Below are 12572 nucleotides of genomic sequence, written 5' to 3'. Positions count from 1 at the left end.
TAGTTCTTTATAATATTAGGGAAGAAGAGCTAACGTTAGTGTTAATTAATGCTACTAGAGGTGCACTGATACATTAGTCCGACATCGGATCAGCATCGATATAAAGAAAATTTTCTGTATTGGAAAATCGGTCCAGTTAGGGTGATAAGTTCTCCGATAAATGCACGTGCATGTGTGCAGCTGCAGCACAGCATGTAGGCAGTGTGGAGCACAGCCTGGCAGTGTGGCGTGCTGCATGCAGCTGGTGTCTGGTGTGGTGGAAGAGGAAGGGAAGGGGGGAAAGGGGCGTGAGGGGGGAAGATCAAGACTTCTGTGATGAGGGATGGTGTGGGGTTGGAGCTGCTCAGCCAGGGCCAGGGCGAGACAGAGGTGTGAGTTGTCGGGGGGCGTGGGAAGGCAGAGGGGCAGCTCCTGCTGACGCGAGTCGCTAGTTTGGTGCTCATCTGGCAGCTCCCTCTGCTGTTCCCACTGCTCATCCAGGAGGGCATGGGGGAGGGGAGGGGCATGTGCCCCTGGATCTGCGTGGGATGGGGTCGGCTGGGGCTGGGCTCTTCCCAGCTGGTCGGATCCGGGGGTACACGCCCCCCTCCATGCCCATCTGGATGAGTGGCGGGAGCTGCCAGACGAGCTGTGTGCAGCGGAGGGGCCTGCCCCCGCCACAGCCCCAGCCTGAAGCTGCAGCCTGCCCTATGGCACGCAGATCCGGGGGTCACATGCCTCCCCTCCCCAGACAAGCCATTTGAAGCTCTGTCCCATGCCCTTCCCCGCCCTGGCAGGGTCAGTGCCTACCCCTGACCCAGACCCATTCCCTCCCTCACAGCAGAGGCCTTGATCTGCCCGCCTCCCCCACCCCACCAGACTTACCAGCTGGAGAGCTGCGTATCGGCAATCGGATCAGTATCGGCTGATATACCTCCTTAAAAATCGGCTATTGGTATCGGCCCCGAAAATCTCTATCGGTGCACCCCTAGATGCTACATGAATTTAAGTGCTAACACAAGGAAATTTCTATGTCATTCATGAATAAATGGCCTTTACTAGCTACAATAACTATGTACATTGCCATGTATGTATTTTTATTTTACACATAGCACGCATTTGCATATAAACACTAATGGGGTAAAAGTGCTTAGATACTATTCATGGTATCTAAGGCCATGTACAGGTAAAGAACAAATAAACATCAAGTTTTGTGTTTTGTAATAAAGAGACACAAACAGTAAGAATGCTCTGGATGACCATTTTGATGATCTGTGTTCATTGACTGATTTGTGTTCCCTGTTTGTAAAAAGGTAAAGGGATTTCAAAATTAAAACAGAATACAGAGAATTCATGCAAACAGGTTGGGTGGGAAAAACTAAAAAAGCTGTGCAAAAGGCTAAAAGGAAAAGAAATAAAGAAAAGAAAGAACCTTATGCATTTCTCCATGAAGATCTCCTACCTCTTCTCTAGTGTCTATGGCAGAGCCAGGGGTGGTGGCGGCAGTGCTTACTGTGGTACTGGGGGCAGTGCCTGATGAAGTCACTGAATCTATCTCTCCTGCTACATCGTTGATTTCCCGGGCGATGAGAGCCAAATCTTGGCTGATCCTAGTAATAATTTTAAAGACAACATTACATTCTCCCAATAAAAATATCATTAACAGTAGTGTCCAACCTGTGGCGTCTGAGGATGGTTGTGCTAAGAAAGACAGGTATTTGCTTATGAGTTGAAAATATTCACTGTGCTGTGCAACTGAAGGAGGAATTTTCCCAAAATCCACTTCAGGGCTTTATCTGAAGTCTTACTAGAACAGCTTTGCTATGTGAAGCAGAGAGCTCTGAGCAGCTACTTCCCTTTTCTGTCATTACTATTCTATTACCTGCTTATCTGCTGTATCATGAAAAACTGGGTAAGAGTTTGACTGGTTCTGCTTGAGTCTAAGGGAGCTCCAAGAAAACGACTGCTCCCCTCTCCCCCCCCCAGTTAACCCATAACCCCATAAAAATGGGAGAATAGAGAAGATGAGAACCAGACACTAGTTAGGACTCTGTTATTCTTTGCCTCATACAGCACCCTTTTATGACAGCTTTTGAACATTCTCCCTGCCAGAAATGCCAAGAACCAGAGTTCAAAACACTTCAGACATTCTCTTTTATTTTACTTGTTGCTAAGAGGATGGCACAGCTCAGCTAACACTGGTTCTGTGACCACTGAAGACTAAAGAAACCCCAGCAGAGCCTTGTGAGTGGCCTCTGCTCACTGTGCGGTGCCATCAGTCATGAAGTGAGTAGAACAGGGCTATAAATCTACTCCTAAAAACTGACAGTAGCTCACTGATTTTTGCTAAAATATGTTTGAGCCTCAGGCTGAAAAGATTGGACACTACTGACTGCATCAGAGTTCAGAATTGAAAACAGCAGCTAAAATAAATCAGCACACATATTTAGAGGGTTTTTGGCATCATACCCCAACATTTTAACACTAGATTACAGAGTTTGTCACTGACAAGCATGCTAACATGAACTAATGCAATTTTGAATGAACAAATATAGTTAGAACAATGTAAGACAACATGTTAAAAAAATATCCTCCATCACTTGAGATGACATTTTTAGATGATAAATGAAAGGAACTACGAAGTGAACATTTAATTCTGAAATGTGAATTTAATTTTTTACATGTAAATACATTTTAGCCATGAATTTTTCACTTCTTAAAATAGTAAATGTTTTCTCTTATCTTACTCATCAGGTTTCAATTCTGGGACAAACTTGATTTTGTTTTCCAATTTGTAGTTCATATGTTTATTTATGTGTGTATTGCTAACTTGTTAGGTTTTGAAATATCATGCTGACTGACAAAGAAATTAAGCAATTAATAATTTCTTCACTGTATAAAACTACACCTTTCTTTTAAATGAGAGGTATTAAAATGTTCAGCTAATCAAATGATTGTATTATTGAGATATTTATATGTGCCTTGTAAATAATTAATAGATCAAAAGAAAATAAAACAACTGCTCTTCAGCAATCTCTCCAGGTCACAAATACTATCTATATCACCACTAAAAACAGAATTATTTTATGGAGGTCCCACTTTTCCATAGATATTCAAAATTTCAACCAACTGTCTAAATAACAAGTGAACTTCTGTGAGTCAGCCCATTACACTGTATGATTTCATACATGATGTCATGTAAAAATGACAGCAAGTCAATCCTACAGGACTCACTGTGGTGATAGATAATTCTAAAAGAAATGGCAACCATTTGCAGTTAACAAGGTCAAACACTGGTCATGTGGACAGTATTTCAAATTAGTTTCACTAAACGTTAATTATGGCTGAACAGTAAAGGTTCATTTCCTTGCAGGGAGCTCTTTCACCAATGAAATTAGGGAGAAAAAGGTCAAAGCTGGAGATTGTGCATCCACAGAAGGATAAAACAGAAATATACTCTACAACATCTTTTTGTTTGCTCAGTTAAGTAAGCTTATTATACACAGGCATAAAATATATTCCTCACTTTGCCACCTCATTTGGTACTGTAAAGTCTTACCATAGTATGAAGTTTTTTCATAAAATATAATGTTCCCTAGATCAGGGGCTGGCTGTGTATAACACCTTTTCCCTCGATGATGCAACAATGCTAGCAAAGCCCTGTTACAGATACTGCTATGTTGACAAATTTCTGTTGGTTTACCCAATGTAGGGAAGTGGTCTACAATACATGGCATATACATAATCTCCACTGTGAAACCCTTCCAGCAGTTATGCCAGCATAGGTATAGTTGCTCTGCAATGCAGGCAAGCTACAACTAGTAGTTCTTGCAGGCTTGTATTACCACTTAAAGTACCAACTATTTGGTTCATTACCTAAGAAAAAATATGAGGAAAAAAATCTCAGTAAATTTTTCAGTCTAGTAGTTAGATCACTACATGTACAAGTATTTGATGCAGCTTTCTGAGCAGAGTGTTCATAAGTTCACAAGCCAAAGTTTAAAGGCTTCCAAGGCGTGAGTAATGTCATCCTGTCAAAACTGTGAATACTTTCGTGCTATTCTCCCCACTTACAAAATGATATAATTGATTTTTGAACGTAGAACATAATATAGTAAAAGCACATAAGAATCCACAAGCAACAGAACAAAGCCTGTAATTCCCAAATCAAAAGATATTTTTCATTACTGTAGCTCTAACGCCAAGTTAGTTCTTAATTTTTATTTCTTCAAGGGGTTCTCAAAAGTGCTCAGATTAAGTATTATTTTTATCTGCAGAGAAGAATTTAGAACACTAAAATAAGACATAATGCCAAACTTTTTTTTTTTTTTTTAACCATCTCCCCCCCCTTTCCAGAATGCTTTCCTAAAATGGGATGGTGTTCATCTGCTCAACTTCATGAGCAAGGCTACTAAACCCTTCTGTTGCCACTATGTTGTGGAGAAGGAGAATGGAGAAATATAAAGGTCCTGCACTATGTCATCACTTTGTCATAAAGAGAGCAAAGCAGACATATTATCTTTACACAGAGGTATGAAAAACATTAAAATAGTAACTGCCTGTACAAACCCATCACAACAGTGCCTACTGATGTTGAAAGACTTCAGTTTAGTGTAATGTTCTGTGTTGCCTCAACTAAACCAATTATTTTTGCAAAGTGCTTTGAAATCCTCAGATGAAAGCTAATTTCACATATTATAATACTGAAAAGAACTGCAGTCATCTGTCCTGAATATTAAAATGAAATGGAGCAGAATGATGTAACAACTACTTTAAATACTAAATTTCAACAGAGCAGTTGTGAAACCCTCATTCTACGTAAAATTCCTCAAACTGTTTTTCTCAACTATAATGACCGTGGATGATCTAACATTCTGCAGCACTAGTCAATTCCTTTCTTTCATCTTCTGATTACTTCCAATACTATAAATTGGACCTAGTTCTTTCTATATTTGACATCCTAGTTCATGCAAGTAAAGAATACCAGTTTTTAACAATGTGTTAACTGTGAACATACAGAAACATACTACTCCAAAAAGAGAAAGTGTTCTTCTGTTTTTTAAACAGTGCTCTCAATTTTTAACTAAACTGCTTATTTATAACAGTTGCAAACTGTTTCACCACAGATTTGTGTGAAAGGGGCAAAATATGGCAACCCTTTCAAAAGATTAATTTACTTATGAAGCAACGATAATTTGGATAAAATTAGATGCTGCTGCCAAGCCATCTGCTTTCACACTATAATTGTACATTTAGCTGCTTTATTAGATACTTATATTTGCAGCTTCCTAAACAGAACACTTTTACTCAATGAAAGAACAATAGAATTTAATGAGATCAGGCACAAACAGGCAGCAGTCCATCCATGATCCATTTTCTCATTAACCCCTGCAAAGACCTTTTGGTGAACACAGTTACTTGAAATTTGTATTAGGGAGGTATGAATTCGTAGAGGTTTCCCTTGATTTATGCAGGTTTGATTTATGCAAATTCACTCTTATGCGATGACCCCTTTTATACCTGAAATTTGTTATATGCGAGGTATATGTGATTGGCATAGGCATGCTCCCCCAAGCAGGTAAATCTGTGAGTTTGTGAGGGGAGGGGAAAGTGCCATGGGGCTGGGGCCCCACTCACTGCAGCCCCTGCTGCACCTGCTCTGGGAGAGGCCAATGCTAGCAGCTTGTAGCCACTGGGCTGTGCCATGCCCCGAACGCCCTGGGGCCAGTGGCTGCTGCAGGCTGGGGCCGGTGGTGGCACCAGGCTCTTCCCAGTGCTCAGGGTGGGCTACGGCAATGGGAGGGGGGCTGCTGCCACCCCAAAATTTGCTGTAGCTTTGCACAACCTGCTCTCCCAGCACTGTTTACAAGCACCAGGAAGTGCCTGGTGCCACTGCCAGCCCCAGCCTGCAGTGGCTGCTGGCCTCTGCCTACTCTCATCCCACTGCAGGCTCCTGCCTGCTCCTGCTTCAGCCCTGGGAGTGGTGGACACTACGTGCTTGCAGTCACTGGACTGCACAGCGCCAGGGGGTTCAGGGTATGGTGCAGCCCCGTGGTTGCAGGCAGCTAGCATCGGCTGCTGCCCAGGGCTGCCACAGTAAAGGCTGCAGTGAGTAGGGAGAAATGGAGCAGTGGGGTGAGTTGGGAGAAGTGGGGTGAGTGGGGCTGCCACTCACCACAAGTGCCAGGAAGAGCCTGGTGCCACCCCTGCTGCAGCCCCAGGAGTGGCAGACATTGCTTGCTTGCAGCCACTGGGCTGTGCTGCACCCCTCTCCCCACCCCTTCCCTTCCCCAGCCCCAGCCCCAGCCCCCCATGGGAACACATCCCTATTTCATTGTAAACTGGGTTCGCTTTATGCAAATTCGATTTATGCGCCGTTCCCTGGGGACACATCTACCGCATAAATCAAGGGAAACCTGTATGCAGAAAAAACAAAAAAGGAAGAAAAAAAGGACCATATATGCAGTCCTGAAGAAAACTTCACAAAATTACTGGATTACCCAATTCTACCAGGGATATTTTTATGTTATCAAATCTACAATACTACAGATTGTTGTACAATAATGGTCCATCAGCATTTCAACATTTCACCTATAAAAACTGACGCTATTTAAATAGTTTTCCCTGTGGACATGAATAGAAACAAAAGCAAAGTCTTGGTTCCCATAATACATGAAGGCCTACTGAAAGAGACAGCCTCACCTACCAATATATGTGAACTTAAGTTCTACAGCTTCATATATATTAGCAGGGGTGCAATATGGCCTAAATTACAGTCAATCCTGTAACAGGTAGATCTTATAGCACAGTCTACTACTAAAAGTGCCTCACTCAACACACTATAACAGGGGTTGGCAACCTACAGCCCATAGGCCTAAAGGCTAGGGACAGAAGTTATGCATAAACTGGCTTAAGTCATCAGAAACTCATTTAAACCAGTAACAGGACAGAAGTTCAGTGCACATAAACCAGTTTCAAAATGGCAGAAACTGGTTTAAGATAAACCTGGTTGAATGTAATATCAGATTTAATTGATTTAGGTCAAACCGATTTATGAAACTTCTGTTCCAGACCCCTTCCTGGTTCAAGTTAAATCACAGTCCCTCAGCATCCCAGCATGCTTTCCAGCCCTGTGCTGGGTTGGGCTGTGCTGTCTGTTCCAGAGGGGGAGGGGAAAGAGGCAGGGACTGCCCCCCAACATGCAAACCCCGGCTGGGGTCTGGGGCCAGGGAGGCAGATTAAACCCACCTTCCCCTGAATATAGAGCTGCCCTGCTGCTAAATTTACTGAAACACACTGCTGGCTGCGACTGTGGACTACATATCCCAGAGGCACTTGGAAGCAGGAAGAGGAAGTGATGAACAACCCTGGAGAGTTCTGCTGCTCTTGAGTCTAGACTGCAAATCCCAGAGACCTCAGGGGCAGCAGGGAGAGGAAGTGAACACACAGCCTATGCTGGCTACATGCCAGAGAGGTGTGCTTTAACACCCCGCAACTTCTGCAGGCATGTGGCTGCATTTCTTGAATCAAAAGTAAATGTATGTCCAGTTGTTTCTCAGATTAATTTCTGCAGCTCAGAGTAACCTGCAAAGACTGGATCAGTTCAGCCTCAGGCTTTTCAACTGTCTGTACCTAGCCAAAGAGACTGGATAGGTTCCACAGCAGTACCAACTAGCCCAAGCAGCAGAGGAGGTGCCTTCAGGATCCTACCACCTGCCATATTCATTTATGCTCACTGATACAGCAGAGAAGGCATTCCCTGGATCCTAGTATCTGCTTTTTTCTATTTACTCCTTTTGTATCATTTACTGTGGGATATAGCTCATGGTAGATGCTGGGTTGCAAGCAGTCACCTTTACTGGCAAAAGGTTTCCAACCTCAGTACTGTAAGATTCTGTCTTTAATTACTTATATTTTTGCCAAACAAACCACTCAGGATGGACATCTGCCTCAGGCTGACCCTTAAGGCAAAATAGCTCAGCTATTTTTAACTATGAGGGTACAGAAAAAGTACATTATATTATACAGGTTAAGCTCTGAGTAACCTCTTGGAAAAGTGAAACATATGCTTTGAAGTAGGGACCTGAAATTTGGCAAGGGGGAAAGCCTTTGTGTTGAGGATGTCTCTTTTCCCATTCTATGAAAATGTACTCAAAACTTCTAAAAAATACTTCATATATGCTCAGCTGAGACTGATTAGAGTTTGGTATTTAAAGTACCTGGAGACTGTACAACTGTAATAGGCATGCTGCAGTCCAGGGCTGAGGAGGACTTTCTTTGCAAATATAGTTTTGGGCTTCTGTGGGCTAAGGTGGGAGTACGAGCTGGAACTGAAAGCTTTCTTCTCTTGTACTGCCAGCGTCCACCCAACAAAATTAACGCAAAGCAAGGAGGAAGATGTCAATGGACAGGAAGTCTGTAGCTCCTGTACGCTTATCTCTGGGTCCCTAGGAGTCCCAGTATCCAGCACTCCTCCACTCTCCCTCTCCTGCTCTGAAGGGCAGGGAAAGCAATGGCTTCTGGATGGTTTGCTCAGCCCTCCTGAGATCTCACTGCTGCTATGCTTGAACAGTGCTGGGAATGTTCAAACCATGGCACAGATTCCCACTGAGACTTCAGACTGTTCACATGGGTCTCCCCAGGAATGTTAAAGGGCAGCAGACATTCCACCTGCTGCCTGAACAGTCCTGGAGACACCTGGATTGTCCAAGCAGAGGTGCATCTTCCCACCCTTTGAACAACATGGGGACTCCCCAGTAATGTTCAAAAGATATTGGGAATTCTCTTACCCTAACCCTAACTCCCCTTCCATTCCTCTCAACTGTCTGCTCTGACAATGGGGAGCGGTGGATTTGGGGTAGCGCTTGGGGTTATAGGTCTGACAAGAGCTGGGGCTCTAGAATTGATATTACTGGGGGGGCAGCAAGGGCCAGGAGACCTCTTTCTCCTCCTGGAAACAAAGGAACCCAGACAGTTCCACTTGCCCTAAGTGCCTCTGTCTTCAGGAGATGCTGTGCAAAATTGTGCTGGGAAGGGCTGCAGTCCTCTCCAGTCATGCTGTGCACCAGGTGCCCAGGGCACTTTTACCTGGTGGCAGCAACCCACCGTTGAGAACTACTGAAGTAGGCTGAGGCAGCACCAACAGTGGTTCGCAACTGGGGATGCGGCCACATACAGAACAGTTGTAGAAGGGTGCCCTCACTCAAAAAAGATTGAGAAACACTTGTCTAAGGTTATCTATACAACTAGCCATAAGAAATACTGTATATGAAGAAATGCCTGGTAATTACATTAACTCACTTTTACTGTGCTACTACTTCAGATAATCAGGCATTGATATTTTAAAGGCATTCCTTTAAAACCAACCTTGCTATTTCTTCTCGATGAGCAGTCCAATCTCTAAGGTAGTCTTCCTGTTCCTTTATCCTACGCTTGAATGTACTGCTACTTTGCGTTGCTGTTCCAGTGCTCTGCAGTCGAGTGGTTTTCAGGGCTGGAGAAGTACGTAGACGGGTATGTTTAGGGGAATTACGGTTTGATCCAAATTCATCTTCTGAGGTGGAAGCATAATCTGTAGGAAAGCGCCTCCATCTTGAGTTTACTATATTAGTTTAATTATTAAAAAAAGAATTATTATTGTATCTTTTAAAAAACAACAAATGTATGATTTTAGAAACACCATGACAAAACACCAAAACTGCTCAATATCAAGCCCCAAGTACCTCACAAAGGGTTTGTTTACTACATCTTAAAAAGAAAGCTAAAAAACTGTGTTAAAATCAAATACTGATTAATAAAATGTAAAAAAAAAAAAAAAAAAGATGCTCTTTGTATAATGGGGAGTAGGGAAAAAAGATGCAAATGCTAAGAACCTTATATAACGCAAGCAAACTGCATTATAGAGCATGGGCCCAATTCATTAACATTTACTCAGATAGTTGGATTGAACTTTTTCTGCAAATTTTACCCAGAGGTAAGTTTCAAGGTATTGATTTTAAACATAACATACAAAAAATTATAAAAGACATGTGAAGGAAGGGATAAGCTGCAAGGGCAACATGTAGTTGTACAAAAAATGCATAACTTCTACAGAACAAACTATGCATCACTTTGTAATTCAATATTCTGTTACAAAGGTTAGCAATACATCTACAATATTAATCCTCAGAGCAGACAGACTTGTATTCACACTGAAAACAATACATTTTTGTAGACAAGAGTATCAGTGGACAACTGAAACTAAGCTCTTCCCCAACAATGACTCATTAATGGAAAGAAAATGGATCTCAGAACAGTCATCCTTTACCCTTTTCTACAGGGTATAGGAATAGTGGTGCAAGTAGAAAGATTTATTACTATATTATGCTGTACCTAACAAATCTTATTAGCACAGAGTCCCATAAATGGCAATTATTTCTTTGTTAATAGCTCTGAAAATAAGTTCTCTTGTACTAAAGATTAATTCGTTAGTTTTAGAATAACCTAAATGTATGCATAGAATAACTTAATGAAAACTAGGAAGACTGTAGACACTTCTTCTGAGGTTGGTTAGGCATATCATGACCATGATATAGGTTCTCAGAAGCATGCAATTTTTTCTTGGCAATTTATAAATAAAAAATGTTAAATAAAATTAATTTAATTATGTAGAGGAGGGTGTCAAAGATAAGGCCTATGTACTGGAGCCATTTCACCCACTCCATAGGGTTGCAAGAAGGGCCAGAACTTCAGGCCTGAGTCCTGCTACTGAATTCCCAACTACGGAGCCCTGCTGGGAACATGTATCAGCATAGAGGGGGAGGAGGGGACATAAGCAATAGCTGAGTTAACCCCTGCTCCATTGCTCTCCCCACAACTGCAGGCTGGATATGGTCCAAGAGCTTAGATGAGTTTGACACCCCTGATATAGACAATATGAATAATATAAAAAATACAAGCAATAAATCTTGCCTTGTCCCTTTAATTGTTATTATTAATACGATATCAAATTAAACATGAATCGATTGTGAATGTAGGTAGAATGTAGGTAAGCACAATGTGAACTTTTAGTTAGAAACAGATATAGGCAGTGTCTTAGAATATTATAGTATGTAGAGTGTGACAATTGAGCATAAGCTTTTTCCCTTCCCTCATTTAAATATTGTTAAAATGAAAATGATTGATTTTTTTCAGATTATTTAAACCAAGAAGAATAGGTTTATATGCGTGCCTAATTCAAAACCCACAGACTTCAAATGGGCTTTATATCATGTTCTACTTCTATTTCAAATGGACTTTAAATCGTGTTTTAATACTTTAATCAAGAAAAAAGTTCTATTGATATAATAGCCACTTCTTACAAGATTCAAACTAGACTAAGGAAAACAGATCATAAGCAGAAAAAGCACTTCCCTCCACCAAAAGCATGCAAGTGACATGTGACCTTAGAATTTTATGAGTTGGGCCCAAAGTTTATCGACAATCTTTTTGGAAAATAACTTAATTTTTAAATCAATTTTTGTCCTAATCCTAATTTAGGGAAAAATAGCAAAATCAACATAACTTGTTCTAAAAAAAATCCCACTTGAGAGAGATTATTTTTAGAACTAGCACTATACAATGAGCATATGCAATCAAATTAAAAACTAAAGATTGAATGAAAAGTGAAGTATCAGAAACAGATATGATTTCTAGTACTCTACCACTGTAAGTTTCAACAGCAGGATCTGGGTCTGGGAGAAGCTGGGATTTCTCTGTGTACGAAATAGTGTTTTATCATGTTAATTCTTAATGATAACATTCAGATTTGCAACATTTGCCTAATAAATATCTACTGATGAAATTTAGCATGAACTCCTCTATATAGCATTCTATGGTTGATGAAAAATATCCTGAATTATAAATTCATTTAAAAATAAATTTCAAAAGGAACGGGCATCCAGATTACATTACATTATTAGCATGGCTATTTAGAGCCAAAAGCTGATATTTAAAGATCAAAAAGGCTTTAGGTCTCAAAATGATGTTGGGTTGAATGTTTTACAAGTTTCTTATATAAGTTTGGAAACATGGTTAGCTTACCGTAAAAATGGTGCAAGTCCCGTAGATCAAAAACAGTGAAGAGAAACTGAGCACTTAAGAAATACGTAGGGGTACGTCTGGGAGACCTCACGTCACCCTACCTGGCTGGTATGACCTACTTATACCTAGGATTAAACTGCCAGGCTGGGGTTACAAAAACATTTTTCTACAGGTTCAATTACTCTCTCTCTTTTCTTTTTGTTATTTGGCATAGTTCACTTCCTAGGCAAAATATACCTAGTATGGTTTTAACAAACTCCATGTCATTGCAGTTGCCCAAGGTATTAATGATACCTTGATCTCTCCTGCTCTTTTCCTGTGGCTCACTGTAATCTTTGAGGCTCTTGATCTTTCTTAGTTTCTACGTTGTTACAGGACATCAGGGGTGTTTTGTGGCTGCCTGGGGCATCAACAAATCAAATCAAATGCCTTGAGATACTTCAGTAAGCTGCTTCATTAGAGAGCTGAAATTATTTTGTTAACAAAGTGAATTTTGAAATTTCTGCAAACAACATTTTACTAGAGATAATGTT

The 12572-nt window shown here is 41.2% G+C and overlaps 1 protein-coding gene across 9 annotated transcripts in view; it reads right to left on the bottom strand.

Moving 5' to 3' along the window:
• The window catches only part of CEP170 (centrosomal protein 170), a 177881-nt gene that overhangs the window by 22056 nt on the left and 143253 nt on the right, over positions 1 to 12572 (bottom strand). For 5 of the 9 annotated variants that reach the window (XM_019526993.1, XM_019526992.1, XM_019526999.1 and 2 more), the window contains 2 exons: positions 9346 to 9580; positions 1412 to 1589 (listed from right to left, as the gene is read on the bottom strand). In XM_019526993.1, the coding sequence (XP_019382538.1) occupies positions 1412 to 1589; positions 9346 to 9580 (413 nt within the window). Of the gene's footprint in view, positions 1 to 1411; positions 1590 to 9345; positions 9581 to 11660; positions 11712 to 12572 lie in introns of all 9 variants that reach the window. The other 4 variants (XM_019526996.1, XM_019526995.1, XM_019526997.1 and 1 more) reach the window with 4 other exon arrangements.

This window comes from Gavialis gangeticus, unplaced genomic scaffold (genome assembly GCF_001723915.1).
Source record: "Gavialis gangeticus isolate Ggan-Ray unplaced genomic scaffold, GavGan_comp1, whole genome shotgun sequence".
Classification (NCBI taxonomy): Eukaryota; Metazoa; Chordata; order Crocodylia; family Gavialidae; genus Gavialis; species Gavialis gangeticus.
Note: the sequence above shows the minus strand (reverse complement) of the source record. Positions and strands in the feature narration are given on the sequence as shown.